Source organism: Lingula anatina, chromosome 10, assembly GCF_051362555.1.
Source record: "Lingula anatina isolate TDL-2025a chromosome 10, LinAna3.0, whole genome shotgun sequence".
Classification (NCBI taxonomy): domain Eukaryota; kingdom Metazoa; phylum Brachiopoda; class Lingulata; order Lingulida; family Lingulidae; genus Lingula; species Lingula anatina.
In genome coordinates, this window is record NC_141776.1 from 10,166,428 (window position 1) to 10,185,094 (window position 18,667).

At 34.3% G+C, this 18,667-nt stretch overlaps 1 protein-coding gene and 1 long non-coding RNA gene across 2 annotated transcripts; one reads left to right on the forward strand and one right to left on the reverse strand.

The window, feature by feature from the left end:
• Positions 1-8,441: 8,441 nt before the first annotated feature.
• Positions 8,442-11,375, forward strand: LOC106177204 (uncharacterized). Its single transcript, XM_086997511.1, has 9 exons — positions 8,442-8,642; positions 8,907-9,033; positions 9,217-9,270; positions 9,652-9,702; positions 9,877-9,939; positions 10,188-10,241; positions 10,455-10,502; positions 10,810-10,895; positions 11,224-11,375. Exons 1-8 carry the CDS (start codon positions 8,442-8,444, stop codon positions 10,890-10,892), a joined length of 681 nt encoding a protein of 226 aa, XP_086853637.1. The 3' UTR covers positions 10,893-10,895; positions 11,224-11,375.
• Positions 11,376-13,224: 1,849 nt separating this feature from the next.
• Positions 13,225-17,049, reverse strand: LOC147759554 (uncharacterized). Its single transcript, XR_015331484.1, has 2 exons — positions 16,246-17,049; positions 13,225-14,025 (listed from the first exon to the last, which is right to left on the reverse strand). It is a non-coding gene; the product is annotated as an uncharacterized LOC147759554 (long non-coding RNA).
• Positions 17,050-18,667: the final 1,618 nt, after the last annotated feature.

Genomic DNA, 18,667 nt, shown 5'->3' on the forward strand with positions numbered 1-18,667 from the left:
TGAAAAGTATTTTCTATGGACAATATATTTGAGAAAAATGAAAATTAAATTGAAAACACTGGCAAATTCCAAGACTTAAAATAGTTAAATGTTAATAATTTTGACAGATCTTGTCCAATTTTTCTGAAATTTGCACAAATGATGCTTAACAACAACAAGGCAGCAAAGCTGTCAAATGTACAGACAAAAAGCAGGAAATAACTATGCACAAAATAGGCTACTGTCAATTCTGATGCAAAAGTACATTATGTTAAACTACAAATTCAACATCAAATTTTAATTATGCTCAATAGGTAATACCAATGTAAGTAAAATGTGTAACAAGCATAAGGCTTCAGGCCCATGGGAGTTCAAGTTCGCACTTTGAAAATGTATAACTTCCAGAAAAAGAAGCCAATTAGACTGTTTTTTCAACTCAGGCTGCATTTTTAGTCCTGTATTTCTTTTTTTGAAAGTTTGGCAATCATAAGTAACATGGTTTTCCCATAATGGTCATCATGGCAGCAGCACCCAAAATTGTGTTTTCTTCTATTCTGATGCAATATTACATAATGGTTAACAGCATAATGACCGTCAATTTTTAATAATAAAATATACGTATCATGTATTTTCAGAAAATGTGACTAGCATGGGTATTCAAGCCTGTGGAACTTCAAAGTTTCACCTTGAAAATGCCAATATGTGAAAAATTAAAGTTTCACAAAAAAACTGTTTAACTGGCAGTAAGAATTACCAAACAGATTGCATTGCCTACTGAAGCTGTATTTTAGTCCCAGGTTTCTTTCCTGTAAGTTTGAGAACAGTAAGCGACATGGTTTTTCTGAAATGGTCATCATGGGAGCAGTGCCCAAAATATGTTTTTTTCAAATTTTGATGCAATATTACATAATGTTTAACAGCATAATGACCATCAACTTTTATTAATAAAATATTAGTATTATGGATATTCAGATAATGTGATTAGCAAAGGTCTTCAGGCCCATGGAACTTCAAAGTCAAAACTTGAAAATGCCAAAATGTAAACAAGACAGCACTGTTCTGAAATGTTTTTTCCCCATTTTTAACAATTTTTAACATAAAACAAAATTAACAGTTTACTGCCATTTTTATATGATCAACTAAGAAAATTGATGAGATGGGAATAATGTCAATAGAGCAGTGTTAAATGTCCAATTTCTTCCATTCTGAGATTCTGAACATAGTGAATGATTGAATCTGACAAACTGCAATGATATGAGTTTATTTCCATTTTTGACACTTTATTACACAAGACACGATAACAAGTTTACCATAATTTTTACATAATCAACTAACAATATTGTAAAGATGCAGGAAATGTCAAACAAACACTTTTACGTATCTTATTAGTTCAATAATAAGACTGTTAACTTGCCTAAGAATTGAATCTCAGGAAATGTGAAAAAACAGCATAACTTCTAAAATAATGGCCCGATAATGCTGATTTTCGAACTCAACCTGCGTTTTAGTAAGATTGACCACTCCTGTGAGTTTAATGACAATTGGCCTATCTGTTTTTCCTATATTGTGTTTACAGTGTTGCATATATGCTGAAAAAGGAAAAAATCAGCATAACTACTAAAATAGTGGCCCGCTCATGCCGATTTTCGAACTTGTCCTGCGTTTTAGTAAGATTGATTACTCCTGTGAGTTTCATGACAACAGGCTTAACGGTTTTCCTTTAAATGTGTTTACAGGGTTGTATATATGCTGAAAAGTGAAAAAACAGCATAACTTCTACTATAATGGCCCGATCATGCTGATTTTCGAACTTGACCTGCGTTTTATGAATATTCATCAGCTCTGTAAATATAAAAGCAAAAAATAAAACTGTGTTCCACTTATCGTGTTTACAAGGAAAGTGCACGGCATCGGCATCGGCATCAGCATCGGCATCGCCATCGGCGACGACGGCGACGACAGACGCAGGTGATGGCAATATGTACAGACACATCTGTGTCTGTACATAAGGTGATAATCTGATCAGTTGACTGTGTGTCTAATGAAAAGTATTTTCTATGGACAATATATTTGAGAAAAATGAAAATTAAATTGAAAACACTGGCAAATTTCATGACTTAAAATAGTTAAACGTTAATAATTTTGTCAAATCTCATACAATGTTTCTAAAATCTGTACAAATGATGCTTAACAACAATAAAAGTCTGTGATAAGCTAATCAGTTGACTGTGATTTTTTAAGTGCCAAGTATATTGGAAATTGATAATCAGAAGTGTGAGAATTGACAAATATTTCAATATTGCAATGTATTATTTACTAAAAAAAAAAAAAAAAAAAAACACTAAATGTGATTATTTGACTTTGTTTGTGTAGGAGGTTGCAAGTTACCTATAGCTGTCATCTGGAAAACAATAAACAATATATACCCACACAAGACTCCTCCTTACTATCAATGTCAGATGAAGATTACTCCCCACAATGGGTTTCTGGTATAGGCTGTTGTTAGCACAATATTTGACAATGTGTATTGTACACATGGATAAGACAGTGCTGCTCTTGGTGCTGTCTTTCACTGCCTGCTTTTTCATGGTAAGGGTACTCTGAAAAAGAACAATATAACTGAGAAAATTGAAAATTACATTGAAAAGACTGGCAAATTGCATGACTTAAAATAGTTATACATTAATAATTTTGTCAAATCTGGTCTAATGCTTCAGAAATTTGTACAAATTAAGCTTTATACTACAGCACTACTGATTTAAAAAAATCACTGAAATATTAAAAGATCCACAATACAATATGATCTACGGAAGAGCATTTAATAAATGAATATTATGTTGTTACTTGACCATTTTGAAAATTAATCTGGAGTCAATGTGTTCCATTGTATCAGTATAGTTCTGTGCCTCCTAGTACAGTGTAGTATTCATGAGTCATTGTGTTCCATTGTGGCAGTATATGTAGTCCTGTGCCTCCTAGTACAGTGAAGTAGTCATGACTCATTGTGCTCCATTGTGGCAATTTAGTCCTGTGCCTCCTAGTACAGTGAAGTAGTCTGGAGTCATTGTATTCCATTGTGTCAGTATAGTCCTGTGCCTCCTAGTACAGTGTAGTAGTCTGGAGTCATTGTGTTCCATTGTGGCAGTATAGTTCTGTGTCTCCTAGTACAGTGTAGTAGTCTGGAGTCATTGTATTCCATTGTGTCAGTATAGTCCTGTGTCTCCTAGTATAGTGTAGTAGTCTGGAGTCATTGTGTTCCATTGTGTCAGTATAGTCCTGTCTCCTAGTACAGTGTAGTCTGGAGTCATTGTATTCCATTGTGTCAGTATAGTCCTGTGTCTCCTAGTATAGTGTAGTAGTCTGGAGTCATTGTATTACATTGTGGCAGTACAGTCTTATGTCTCTTAGTACAGTGTAGTAGACTTAAGTCAGATGATGGACTGGAAGAGATAACAAACTCAGTGGTCAGGAATTTTCCACAAAAAGTTCAAGAGTCTGAGAGTATTGACAATTTATTACTTTCGTTCAACAAAAAAAAAACGTGAATGAATGTGTAAAAAAAATTATCTTACAAAATAAAGTGTTGTTGTTGGTTACAGCCGAGGCATACACTACTATACTAGTGCTGGTAATACAGAAGACAGGTGGATTTCCTGTCGTCACTGAAACTCGGGATGTGCTAATACATGTTAGTGATGGCAGAAACTAAAAGACAGAAAACCAGAACAACAGAACAGCAGAACAGACTAAAATGCGGAATACAGTAAAAAGTGGAACGTGTATCAAATACATTGTGGAACAAGGGAATATTATTTATGTGATGCTAAAAGAAAAACAAGACAAATATAAATATATTGAGTTATTACTATTATTATTGTTGTCTGCTTTTTGTGCACTTTGTATAATACATGTCATCTTGTTTTCAGGCAGTGTCTGTTGCGCCTTTACATAGAGGATGGTATTCTTTATTGCAACCGTCATAAATGACATACAGGGTGTGTGTATCTGGCAGCTGGCATTCACAGTAGAAATTGACCGCGACTGAGTTTTTTTCACACGATTTTTAATTTTACGCCTGTTTGTAATAGGAAAAAGCAATAGATGACGTCTTTTTTAACAAAAAAATAAATATGAACTAAGTTTTTTGTGGTCATACTTCATGGTTGTTGGATCTTTGCCGTTCGCCAATGTAACCATATTCGCTATGACGTACAAACCACAATTGTAGTTTACTAGTTGTTATTTTGTTGGGTTACCGCAAAACGTTAATTTGTAGAGTTCTTGACGATGCCATGGTGCTATCAATGTCGCTATGCACATTTGTTCCATGGTTGGAATGTCACTGAAAGAAGAATCGTATATATTCAGCGTATATGGGACACACCCCTATGTTTGAAACTGTGAGCCAATGTGTTCCGTGGTCTGGTGTTCGGTTTATTATTTGGATAAATCTATTTTTGTGACGCTTGAAATCTAACTGTACTGCCAGTGAACATGACTAGAGTCCTTCTGGAAGCGGGAATTGGTGTTTAATGTTATATCATAACAAGCGTTGATTATCGTTCCATTCAGCCAACCACGAGGGTCAGTGATTATATCGCGGTCTCTGATGTTCAAATTTTCATTAATTATATTCCTATCAGCCGGGATTGACACTTCTCCACTGTAGCTGATGTCCCATCCATTAAAGTGAGTAAAGTGTTCCATTCCGTGGCCATTGTCTGTATGTTCCGTTCCGTAGCTGCTGTCAGAGTATTCGGTGTCCCGAGTAGAGTGTTCTGTTCCGCACAATCGGTGGGGGCTTCTTTCCACCCTTGTATGTCACGAAGCAGCCACTTAAACTCTTCTTACTGATTGGTTCTTATTCTGATATCATCGACAAAATATTTCATAATACTGGGGGCCATTTTTGTTCGCAACATTGTAGTATGATAGAATAGTTGTCTTCAGTCTGGGAGCGCAAAAGAGCATATAGGTCGTTGATGATTATGTTCCGGGTATTCAGGAACCCCGTCGGCGATCATTTTGCGTTGGAACTCTTCAGATGACTCAAGAAGAACAATAGGAAATTGTATTTATAAAAGAAGACACAACGTCAGTTGTGCTCTGATTTATAATCATCTCACCTGCCATCGCAAAATGTTGCATCATTACAGATGAAAAAGTTAAAGTGGATGACGGCAATCAATCTCGTCTGTTTTCCAAAAGCACTTATTATCTGCAGCCAAGTCTATACATCATGCTATCGTCACATTGTGACAAGCACATTGCATCGTGATGTGAACAGTGAACAACTGACACAGTCGATATCACATACGTATCCTTCATTTCAAATGTTTTATCCTGATGACGTTTTGCAATCATGGCAGAATTACCATTTAAGAATGCCCTGACTGAAGATGACACCCAGTGTACAGAAGTTGGATGAAATTTTCGGTTTTTCATCATCACCATTCGCTGACGCCATGTTAACATTGAGTATAGATGGCGCTGTGCAAGAGGTGAGACTTGTGGTTTGCACCATAGACCCCAACCGATATCAGTCAGAGGTTAATCGCCTGCTTCCTAAAAAAACCGTGCAAGGATGGGGGCATAAGCATCTTACACAGGATAACCAGGCTCTAGTTGTGTGTGATATATTGTAATTTGTAAAGCAGAGAGAGTCACGTCGAGACCGTCAAAATAGCGCCATTCCTATTGGTTTAAAGTTAAGGGACAATACAAGAGCTGTCCAATCAAATTTCTTTATACAGTAATTATTCCTGTTTATTGTTTTAGTAAACAAAGCAAAGATATAATTTTGCACAGTAGCTGGTAAGTTAAATTTTTGTTCAAAATTGACCATGAAAGTTTGTATCCAAGTTTTTTTATATGATAAATTTATTCTAAATGAAATTTTGGAGAATTTCCTGTTACACAACATCAATTTTTTGCTGATAATCCCAATATAATGGAGTGTATCACTACAAAAGAAAGATGCAACTGAAATCTGTTATTGGAACATGTTAAAGTATGATTTGATTTATTTATTGCAGATGTCAGTTAATATGGAAATTAAAAATAACAAAGAAGAGCAGCGTGCTCGTAAGTTGTGTGTTTGTGTGTTTGTGTGTGTGTGTGTGTGCGTGCATGCACGAGAAGTTATTCATATACTGTATATATTATCAGGCTGTACACTGTATGAGTCATAGACTGAGTTCCCATACCTAGATCGATCTGACAGGGCCGATCCATCTCCAAGGGGTTTCTCCCAAAACTGCTTTCATCTTAAGCGTCTTAGATGTCTGCCACTCTTACTGAAGGTGCTAAATGATCATTAATAACCCCCTAGCAGCTTCTGACACACATCTAAGCTGCTTAAGTTGATTGCAATTTAGGGAGAAACCTCTTGGAGATGGATTGATCCTATATAAGATAGATCTAGGTATGGGGACCAAGTCTAATACATGTTCTACCAAATCAATACATTGTCCTAAACTGCTTTTGCGTACTTTTCAATGTTCTTATATAAATGAAAAAGAAATTGACTTACTTATTCATATTAAGAATGCAATATATCCCTTTTTATGTACAGACACAGATGTGTCTGTACATATTGCCATCACCTGCGTCTGTCGTCGCTGTCGTCGCTGTCGTCGCCGGCGCCGTGCACTTTCCTTGTAAACACGATAAGTGGAAGGCAGTTTTACTTTTTGGCTTTATATTTACAGAGCTGATGAATATTCAAAAAACGCAGGTCAAGTTCGAAAATCAGCATGATCGGGCCATTTTTGTAGAAGTTATGCTGTTTTTTCACTTTTCAGCATATATGCAACACTGTAAACACATTTCAAGGAAAACCGATAGGCCTGTTGTCATGAAACTCACAGGAGTAATCGATCTTACTAAAACGCAGGTAAAGTTCGAAAATCGGCATGAGCGGGCCACTATTTTAGTAGTTATGCTTTTCTTTTCACTTTTCAGCATATATGCAACACTGTAAACACAATATAAGAAAAACAGATAGGCCAATTGTCATTAAACTCACAGGAGTGGTCAATCCTGCTGAAACGCAAGTTGAGTTCAAAAATTAGCATAATCGGGCCATTATTTTAGAAGTTATGCTGTTTTTTCACATTTCCTCAGATTCAATTCTTAGGCATGTTAACAGTTTCATTATTTAATTAATAAGATACGTAAAAGTGTTTGTTTGACATTTCCTGCATCTTTACAAAATTGTTAGTTGATTTTGTAAAAATGATGGTAAACTTTTTATCGTGTATTGTGTAATAAAGTTTCAAAAATGGAAATAAACTCATATCATTGCAGTTTGTCAGATTCAATCATTCACTATGTTCAGAATCTCAGAATGGAAGAAATTGGACATTTAACACTGCTCTATTGATATTTTTCCCATCTCATCAATTTTCTTAGTTGATCACATAAAAATGGCAGTAAACTGTTAATTTTGTTTTATGTTGAAAATTGTAAAAAAATGAAAAAAAAAAACATTTCAGAACAGTGCTGTTTTGTTTACATTTTGGCATTTTCAAGTTGTGACTTTGAAGTTCCATGGGCCTGAAGACCTTTGCTAGTCACATTTTCTGAATATCCATGATACTAATATTTTATTATTAAAAATTGATGGTCATTATGCTGTTAAACATTATGTAATATTGCATCAAAATTTGAAAAAAAACTATTTTGGGCACTGCTCCCATGATGACCATTTAAGAAAAACCATGTCATTTACTGTTCTCAAACTTACAGGAAAGAAACTTGGGACTAAAATACAGCTTCAGTAGGCAATGCAGTCTGTTTGGTAATTTTTACTGCCAGTTAAACAGTTTTTTTGTGAAACTAATTTTTCACATATTGGCATTTTCAAGGTGTGACTTTTAAGTTCCACGGGCTTCAAGACCCATGCTAGTCACATTTTCTGAAAATCCATGATACGTATATTTTATCATTAAAAATTGACAGTCATTATGCTGTTAACCATTATGTAATATTGCATCAGAATAGAAGAAAACACAATTTTGGGTGCTGACCATTATGGGAAAACCATGTAACTTATGATTGCCAAACTTTCAAAAAAGAAATACAGGACTAAAATGCAGCCTGAGTTGGAAAAACAGTCTAATTGGCTTCTTTTTCTTGAAGTTATACATTTTCAAAGTGTGAACTTGAACTCCCATGGGCCTGAAGCCTTATGCTTATTACACAAATTACTTACATTGGTATTACCTGTTGAGCATAATTAAAATTTGATGTTGAATTTGCAGTTTAACATAATGTACTTTTGCATCAGAATTTACAGTAGCCTATTTTGTGCATAGTTATTTCCTGCTTTTTGTCTGTACATTTGACAGCTTTGCTGCCTTGTTTATATTTAGTGAGTGATTTGAATGTCTGCAATTACAACATCAAAAAAGATATATTGACAAGATTTCTTTCTATTTTCTGTTTCATTTTGAACAGCCATGGCCACTGTTCGAATAGTCCTAAATGACAATATCTTAAAAGCCAAAGCAGTGGGCAGAGGAACTGCCCTTGGAACATGGGACACCCAACGTGGTGTAAACCTTGCTAGGTGCACCGAGTTAGGTGTCCCTGTTCTTAGGGCGGAAGTTCTTCTGCCCAAGGCTGCAAATATAGAGTGGAAGTTTGTTAGACCGCAAAACGTAAGTATAATATATATTAATTTATTTGTAATGACAAATGAACTGAGATGAAAATAATTTTCCTTTTTATTGAAAAATAAAATCTAAGTTCAACAAATTTAAGTGTTTTTTTTTTTTTTTTTTTTTTTAGCTTCATTCATTTCTTGTAGATTACAATGTATTTGATCAGTCAAATTTTAAATATATGTATCTTTTCATTTGAATTTTCTTTTTCATTTCAGACATCAACTTATCTTCAATTTATTTATTTATTTATTTATTTAGCCTTACCACCCTGGGTCTGGCTGGATATGGGAGCCTGAACCCTTTAGGAACAGGTGCCTCCAGGTGACCACCAAGGACAGCATGGAAGTGACTTGTACATGGGGAGAACTGGACATGGAAATAAAAGGTCTTGTAATTCTATTAAATCTAACTAATGGAAAGAAAGGTGAATTAACATAATTATTCTATAAAATGTAAGATATGGAAAGAAATGGCCCTTTAATTCTATCAAATGAAATTTAGACTATTTCATTCTCAATGTCTATATCATAATTTGTGAATAACAAAAAATGTATGCATCTTATTCCAGAGTCTAACTACACATATGAACCTGAAGTCCACACCAGTGATAAGCAAATTGCAGGTAATAATTCAGTTGATTTTAGCAATTTACTTGGTGTGTTTGTTCATTCTCACTATTTGCAAGGAATCTTGAAGTAAAAGTATCATTGTTTTTTTACTACAAACACCTTAACTCTCAGGGTGCAAGTCTTGACCCTTGAAGCTGTTGATTACCAGGGACCATTCACAATGAATTTGGTCAATTTTGTCTACCTAGCTAATGTGCACAAACTCCATGGAAACTTCAGAATGCAATCAGATTAATAAAAAAATATAACTGACTAACACATCCCCTCTTGTTTCTTACTTACCTGTAATTACATTACTACTGCCGTAACGTAACGTGTTAAACTTAGATTCAATATAAATTGTATTCCTTTTCATTTTAATTATTCTGTTTCAGTTGATACCAAGGATGATAACAGAGTAAAGGCTCCTAACACTGAAGAGACTGGTAAGACAGGAATCTCAGTAAAATATTTATTATTTAAATACACATATGAAATCTACAAATGTGCACACTTGCACACACACACACTCTTTATATATTTTCAGAAAAATCCATGCTTTTACTGTGTAAAGATTGAACATGATTTGCACTCCTTTAAATTTGCTTCTGTTCTTTCAGTTGATACCAAAGACAAGAAATATGCAACAGTTTTAACAGTTGTTAAAAGTATTGAGGAGATAGGTGAGACCAGAAACTCAGTAATGCACATGCGTCCACACGCACTAACATGCACTCTCACACAGTACACACACACTCCATGTTGCTTATCCAAAGTCTTGTCTTTAGCATACTTAAGAAGATCCAAATTTATTTTAAGTGAATTGTATTTGAATGTGTTTTCACCAATGTAATTCCGTATTTGTGCCCGAATTCCGTTTGAACATGGATTTTGTTTCATTTGGTTTCCATTCCATATTTTTTTGCTTCAGCCAACATTAAAGACACAAACAGTGTGTCACTTGCTGAGGAAATCAAGAAAAGAGGTAAGAAAGTTAGGTCCATTTAAACACACCCAAAAAGTTTACACACACACACACACACACACACACACACACACACAGAAGCAGGCTCTCATACACAATCATTGTGTTAATTCACTGTTAGGTGATCTTATTCATTATTGTATCTTTGTCTGTGTATGATATCCTTGTTATGCTCATGGACAGAATTATTTTGTATTCCATTTTTTTCTTCAGTTAATGTCAAAAACACAAAATTTGTGATAGAGGACGTGAAGGAGAGAGGTAAGACGGCAGGGTCTATATAATAGGTATCTACTTATTACAGTGTTAAAATGTGACTGTGCATGCACTTGCATGCACACACACACACACACACACACACATACATACACTCCTTATGTTGTGCAAACAGTTAGTATTTGTTCTCTTGGCAAGTATTAATTGAAATTCAAAATTTGATTATTCTTAACAGTGGTAAATGTGTTTCAATGTTCATTTATTTATGAAATAAGATGGTGCACAGACTGTATATTGAAGGTTATAATATATTATAGCATTTTACGGAGTAATGTTTTGTCATATATTTCAGCACCCAAGGATCGCCGTCCTTCACGGTGGCGGAGATTATTTAATCTTTTTACATCCTGCTTTAGGCGCAGGTCAAGGACATAAATGGTTATTATTATTATTCATTATTATTATTAAATAAAAATTATCACTTCAAACATTCAGAAATTAGGAAAATTTGACATCATTTTCAAAAGAACAGATTTATTTTACTGTCATATGAAAGTTTTGTTTGCTTCCTTCTTTGGATGGCATCATAGCTAAGTTGAAGTTTTTAAGAGGCAAACTATGTCAAACAACTGGTAAAAATTGTATTTTAATGGCAGTTATTATATGATAGCAGCCAAGAGCTGGTAGTTGTTGGATTGCTGCCTTTTAATAACTAAGACGTTTTAAGTGAATTATATTTTAATGTTTTTATCTTCTTATTTTTCAGGGAGGACAGTGCAGAACTACTAGAGTATTTTTACCTCTGTGGCAGTCAATTTAAAAACTTCAGTATATCATTCTCTTAGTTTTACAATAAAAATGCAATTTTCTGTAATCAAATGAGTTTTGTTTTTCCTTCTTTTCTAAATTAAAAAGTTTAAGTTAGCATTATAATAGCCATTCTTATTTTAAGGCATTTGGAACAACAGGCAAGCAGTTCCAAAGGGTTTATTTTTTTTTACTGAAAAGTTGCCTTTTTTTACGGGCCATTCCATGGTATTTTTTTGCTGTTACAGAAGGACATTTGACACTTCAAATGAAAATATTTTCAAAAGTAAAAAAGTTACAAGGTCCATTTTTTGTATGTTTATTCTTCTATATGTAAGTTATAATTAAGCAAAAAATTAGGTTTAAAAAAATTATAGTTACGAAAAAATTATAATGGATAGTTAGCGTCTCGGAAGGACGTGAAATGGACATGGAATTTTAACTTTCAACTTCAACACTAAAATTCTGCTCTGTCTGTGTAGATATTTTTAAAGTCAAATCAAAATATGAATATTTGATTATTTCACTTTCTCAATGTATAAAAATTTTTTGGGAAAAAAAATAATAAATTTGAAAATTTTGCATATAAAAACATCAAGTAGGCGTCATGGAAGGACGCGTCTTGGGAGGACATTTTGTCCATTGCTAAATAAAATGTAAAATAAGGCTAATAATAATATTTTATGAATACATACCAGCATAAGTTTGATGAATAATATCAAAGGTAAACATGTCCTTCCATGGTAATATATTTCATCTTCAAACATGTTACTATTTTTGACTATAATATAAGTTCTCATCTGCTCTGATCATCTTTAAATAATATTAGGACATTTTTGAAGAAAATCTTACCAAATCTATTAATTATAAATATAATCAATTGTCTAAATTATAATAACTTCAAAATTATTCATTCAAATGAAATGTTTCTCAGTTTAAAAATGCTTCTATATATAATAATTGTGAATTTTAAGTATAAGATTATCTTGAAAGACATAAGGGTTTAGGGCTCATTGGTCACATGACCTGTTATTGTCCAATCAAAATGCCCCATACGTGCTTCCACTGCGCTAGGTGTCATGTTTAATGCTCATATATTTGGATTAAATTTCTTATTGAAGTGGTTCTAAGCAAAAATGTTTTTGTATTTTGTTGGCCCCTATCATGGTTGAGGAGAATATGAAGTTATAAGTTTTTAGCTTTTGTAGTTACTGAGAAAACTTAAAAAATAGGTACCAAAATCGTCACGGAACGACAAGTTGATATTTAAAATTAATCCATTATTTTATAATCAAATATTTTTTAATCTAATGCACTTGACTAAATGTAAGAAATAAGTTATATTTAATGTATTTGGCCTTTATTGTTTAAAATGATCTCTATTATGAAAAATATATCAAAAATAAAAATGTCCTTCTGTGACACTATTTTATAAGTTTTCCAGATAAAAATGTCAATAAAATCATTATTAATCATCAAAACCTAAAATTTCTTTTGGATTCTGGTGTTTTATGGTGTCTGGTTTCAGAAATTATAAGTTTTATAAGTAGGATTCCTTTTTCAAATTTTGAGGTCTGCGGACCAAATACCACGGAATGGCCCTTACCCCAATAGTTGTCCAAACTTGAGAAAGAGCCTAGATTAAATTCTGATTAAGAGTGGACTTTTCCAGCAAAAAGGCAGTGCTTTGAACCCAGGAACCTCTCAACCACAATGTTAAAAACTTTATTAACAAACATTTCACATCCGTTTCATGTCCCTAACATTATAATCTGCTGATCTTCCAATTACAACAGACGGGATTATTATTTTATTTAATTTTTATTTATGTCTTTTTTTTCGCCTGATTATGCTCAAGATAGCTACATTGATCATTACTTATGAATGTAGTGTGTGTGAGATATAACAATAATTATAACAATAAGACATATCAATAATGAAAAAGTCATCACCTCATTGCTTAAGTACTTATTACTACTGACCTTTATTTACAATAAATGAAGTACTACATCAATTACTTTATTCCAATGCACAATAAATAAAATACTACATCAATTACTTTATTCCAATGCACAATAAATGAAGTACTACATCAATTACTTTATTCCAATGCACAATAAATAAAATACTACATCAATTACTTTATTCCAATGCACAATAAACGAAGTACTACATCAATTACTTTATTCCAATGCACAATAAATGAAGTACTACATCAATTACTTTATTTAAAAAAATTCTGACTCAATGATCCCAGTGCTAGCTAATTTATCCCAAAATGTTTAATCACATTTCTTATTTTATTTCTTTTACATAGAAAAAACATTTAACTATAGATACATACACGAACAGTGGTATGCACTTACCCAAAAACAGCTCAATTACTGAGTATTATATTTTTGCTTCTACATTTCAGCATTTTCACATTTAAATAAAATAGATATGACAATTCTTTAATTATGCAAGTTTCTTAATCCAAATTGTAATATCAAGGAATGGAAAGTCACAGAAGGTGCGCAGTACCAAGCAAATGTCTGGATATGGCTAGTTTTCCTGAGAAACAATTGTCAGTTTATATGTGATACTTAAAAATACAAAAAGAAATCACTGTCTTCAGTAATTATGGTGGTATTCATAAGAAGCTGCAGGCATGGCCTGTAGTTGTCTTGCTTTATTTAAAACGGGTTATAATGCGTTCAGACATTTGGGCAGCTTGAAATATTCCAATTACTTCGGATCCTTAGAGGTAAATGAGTTCTAACTGAAAAGTATAAAACAAATTAATAAAAACAATTTTAAAATCCCAGCTGATTTTGGTCTTATTAAAAAAAAGGGAAATGTTCACATCAGTAATATTTCCTAGGTTTCATGTCACTTTGTTATAGACAAAATTCACAAACCTTTTCACTTTCTAAAACAATTATTCCAAGAGTACCAGCAGTCTTTTCCATACAAATGAGTGGGTAAAATGAAATCATTTCATTTCACACACACACACAAACACACACACACACACTCTCTCTCTCTCTCTCTCTCTTCTTTCTCTTTTGCTCTTTCACTCTGAGTCTCTCTCTCTCTCTCTCTGGCTGTTTTTCTCTTTTTCTCTCTCTCCCTGGCTCTGTTTTTCTCTCTCTGTTTTTCACACACAAAATCCCTAAGACCTGTTTTGCTAAATGAGCTGATAAACAGATGAATTTTATTAATTAGCTACTTATTAAGAAATGAATCACAACCAAAATCCTTTTTTGTTTGTTTGTTTGTTTGTTTGTTTGTTTTTTGGTCCCCTCAGTTTCTACACATGTCATCAAACTCTATTAATAACTTTTTTCATAATGTTTCTAGGACAGACAACACAGAAAAAAAAACTTGGTAATAATGTACATTTTAAACTCTGTCACTGGACAAAAACTGGTTCTTAAACTTAATTACTAAATATTTCAATTGCATGTCATAAGTAATAAATGCAAACAACCATTATTTATATTTTGTTCCATTTGTTTGCTTTCTACTACAGATTGAAAACTGTTAGAAATTGTTGTTAATCACACCTGGTGAATTTTTACAATCCCTCTTCTCTCCCAGTTCAAAGAGTGTCATTTCAATATTTTAAGAAGTTATCAATCAACACAACACAACAGTCCACCTAACTCTGTCAACATTCTGTATCAGTTACTCATTAGGAATGCTGAGCTGTAGTCAACAAATTAAAGCCTAGCATAACAATACTAACAATAATAATAATAAATAAATGTATACGTGAACAAATCAAAATGACAAAACATGGGAAGTTTAGTGGTTAAAAAAAGGCTAACCCAGTGGTAGATTTAGGGTGCATTCCCAGAGATTTAGATCGATCCAGAGATTTAGATTTAGATCAACCTAACTCCCTGGGGGTTCACGCTAAATTGCAGTCAGCCGAGCACGCACCATAGTTAATTACCCCCTTACAGCTTTTAGTAGGCGGGACAGACGCTTAAGCCGTCTAAGCTGTCAGTAATCTAGTGAGACTCCCCACAGGGATAGATCGATCTAAAATCTATGGGAATGGGATCTTAGAGGGGGATTGGGGGGTCCTTCGGTTTCTACAAAAAAAAAAAAAAAAAAAAAGAAAAAAAAACAACACTAATTTCCCCCCTCTCAAAATCGGAATTCAAACTAGCTGATTTATAGTTCTTAAGCATTCTAAATGGCCCGATTTTGCCCTCCAAAACACCAAAATATTTTTGGGCCCTTCAGCAGGTCCTGAACCCTACCGCAAGGGGGCCAAGGGTCAGCTTCGAATCCAAGGCCTGTAATTCGTAAAAAAAAAACTGCCCCCCCCCTCTTCAAATCCTGGAACTGCCCCTGTCATACCACCTGCAAACTGCGTTCAGCAAAGTGGTATCTTCTTTGCAGAATTATTTGCCAAATACTGTATTTTTTCTAAAAATTTACATCGTCGCAATTGCTTTTACACATTTGATCATTTTTAATGATTCCCTCTTCTTAGGGGCTTGCTTAAACCAAAATCAGTGGCGGATTTAGGGGGGTGACAGTGGGGTCCTGACCCCCTTTGATTTCTGGAAAAAATCACACCAATGGTCCCTTTCTGAAATTAAAATTTTGACTTGCTGAATCATATATCCAAACAATACTAAATGGCACCGTTGGCCCTCTAAAATACAAAAAAATTTCAGGACCCTTCAGTGGGGTCCCAACCCCACGCCAATGAGGGTGGAGGAGGGGGGTCGAGGGTCGGCTTTGCATCCGCTGCCTTTCATTCCTAAAAAGACGGACCCTACCCCTTTAAATAATCCTGGATTCGCCCCTGTATCTCTTCCCTCTGTTCTCACTGGGCTTTATATACACGGGTATAAATTACTGATTATGATACCATATACAAACTATTGATACAAAATCTATGAAAATGCAAATACAACCCACTAACAGTGACCTCTGTATTGTGGTCAACTGATGACCCCATCACCAATAGTCAGTTTACCTAAGTGTCCCTAGTGCTATCTTCCTGACTTGTTGACCACTGTCCACTACGAGTGACCCACTTACTGTTCTCAAGAAGTGCCCGCGGTTGCCGGGTAGAAATAGTGTTGCAAGCACATAGCTTTTCATCTTTATATATGCCCTGGAGCTGAGGGAAAGTTTACAATGTTAGTCCACCACATACTCTCCCTGCTGATTGGAAAATGGGTGTGTGTGAGAGGGGGGGGGGGGGGGGTTAACTCTCTCTTAATCCACCCCAGCTCCTATGTCTACATATCGGTTCTCATGCTGTCACAACGCGCTGGATTCTCTGCGTTTCCCGGGAGTTGAAGAGTTAACGCGGTCAGCGCCATTTTAGGGAGAGACAGATAAAATACAAATGTCTCACGATATCTGCAAACTTATACACTGTGAAATTAAATAATTGGGACTCTTTTTTAACTTTGTAAAATATTACAATATACTAAATTTGCTTTCGGTAACTTTATTTATGTCAAATATTTTTTGGTAACTTGATAACGTTCTCTCACCGTCTTCCCCCTAAAATGTTCCACACTAGAAAAAATCGATAATCGTATGGCAGTATTATACAGGCAATTGACCTACTTCACCAGCTGGGCGGCAATCGTCGCTATTTTACCACTTTTATGACCTGGGAGAGATTACGTCATATACACTTGGGATATGATGGTTATTTATGATTGTTTAACTAATAAATTGCGCGTACTGATAAAATATTCATAAGTGTATCAGTGAAAAAGGAACATTTATATTTGAAAATTATGAAAAAAATGTGTAATGAACCCAAAACAAACAAAAAAATGCATTTTTCTCTTATATGCAAATTAGATTGTCTTTAGTAATAAAGCTGACAGGAAGTGATGCTCAAACCAGAGATTCCAAAGGTGGCGATTTTTATTAATCTTTATTTTGATATTAAATCATTCGATAATATTTTTATCAGTAAAAATTTAATTGAAGCTACCAAACGGAATTTTTTCTTGTTACGAACCAAAGCTCGACTCGTTCCTGGAATGAATTTAAGGATTCATGTTGATTCACCGTATAGTTGTTGTCTTCAACAAGTCTGGTAAAGTGGATAAAAATACAAAGTTCTTTATAAATGCCAACCCGATCGAGACTGTGAAAGAATACACTTACCTTGGTATCACCTTTGCTAACACTGGGTCAATGAAAAAAGCAATAGTAAATCTAAAATTAAAAGCAATGAAAGCAATGTTCTCATTGAAAGGTGCACTTTCGTCACAAAACTTATCCTCACCTCTCCTATATTTAAAACTGTTTGACAAAGTGGTAAGGCCAATACTCCTCTATGGCTGTGAAGTTTGGGCCCAAGAAATATTCAAAGAAAAGAAGATGACCCTGAACAAAATTAACCAAATGCCTTTTGAGCAAGCACATTTGAGAATGTGCAAATGGGCACTGGGTTTGAGTAAACACGCCAGCAACAATGCCAGTCGCGCAGAGCTCGGTCGTTATCCTTTATATTCTAATATTGTTAAACAGGTACAACGATACTGCCAAAGATTTGGAAATCTACCAAATAACAGAATAGTTAAACTCACCCATGATGCAGAACTGACAATAGGGGAAAAAGGTTGGCCAGGAGCGATTAATACTATGTTAACGACTTGGAATCTTCACAGTGAAAATGTCCCAGGGGTTCAGCAAATCCAAACACATTGCAATATTGAGGAAAAAATCAATGCTAAAATTGAAAAAATGTTCTGGGAAGAGTTAACTGATCCTCAAAGCACCAAGTTAAAAACTTATAGTCTGATAAAAAAGTCCTACAAAATTGAAAAGTACCTGCTAACTAATGCCCCTCAGTCATTAAAAAGGGAAGTGGCTAAAATTAGAGTCAGTGATCATATCCTGGAAATGGAAAGAGGACGCTACACCAGACCTAAAACACCACGCGAGGAACGATTCTGTCCCCACTGTCCTGCAATCGAGGACGAAGTGCACTTCCTACTAGAATGTAGACACCATGTAAAAGAGAGGGAGGGCATGTTAAAACAATTCCCTAAATGTGACATGCATCACCTAGCAAGCAGTGACGAGAAGGTTAAAATCATACTAAGCCCAGAAAATGAGAAAGAATTGTACGCTGTTGGTAAATACATTCAGAGGGCAATTTCCAAAAGAAATGAGCATCTGCCACACTGAAGTAGCCTCATCCTGCTATATATTATATGAACCTTAAGTATGGCACATTAGATACATATAGCTATAAGCCTATCAAAGAAAATGTGTGTTCCCTCAGTGTATTGAACTATTTACAATTGTAATAAGTATTTTAAACAACGTATACACTGTAATTAATAATCTTAAACACTGTATTAGTAGTAATCCATAGTGATGTATAACTATTTATTTATTTATATATTTGTAGTATAGAG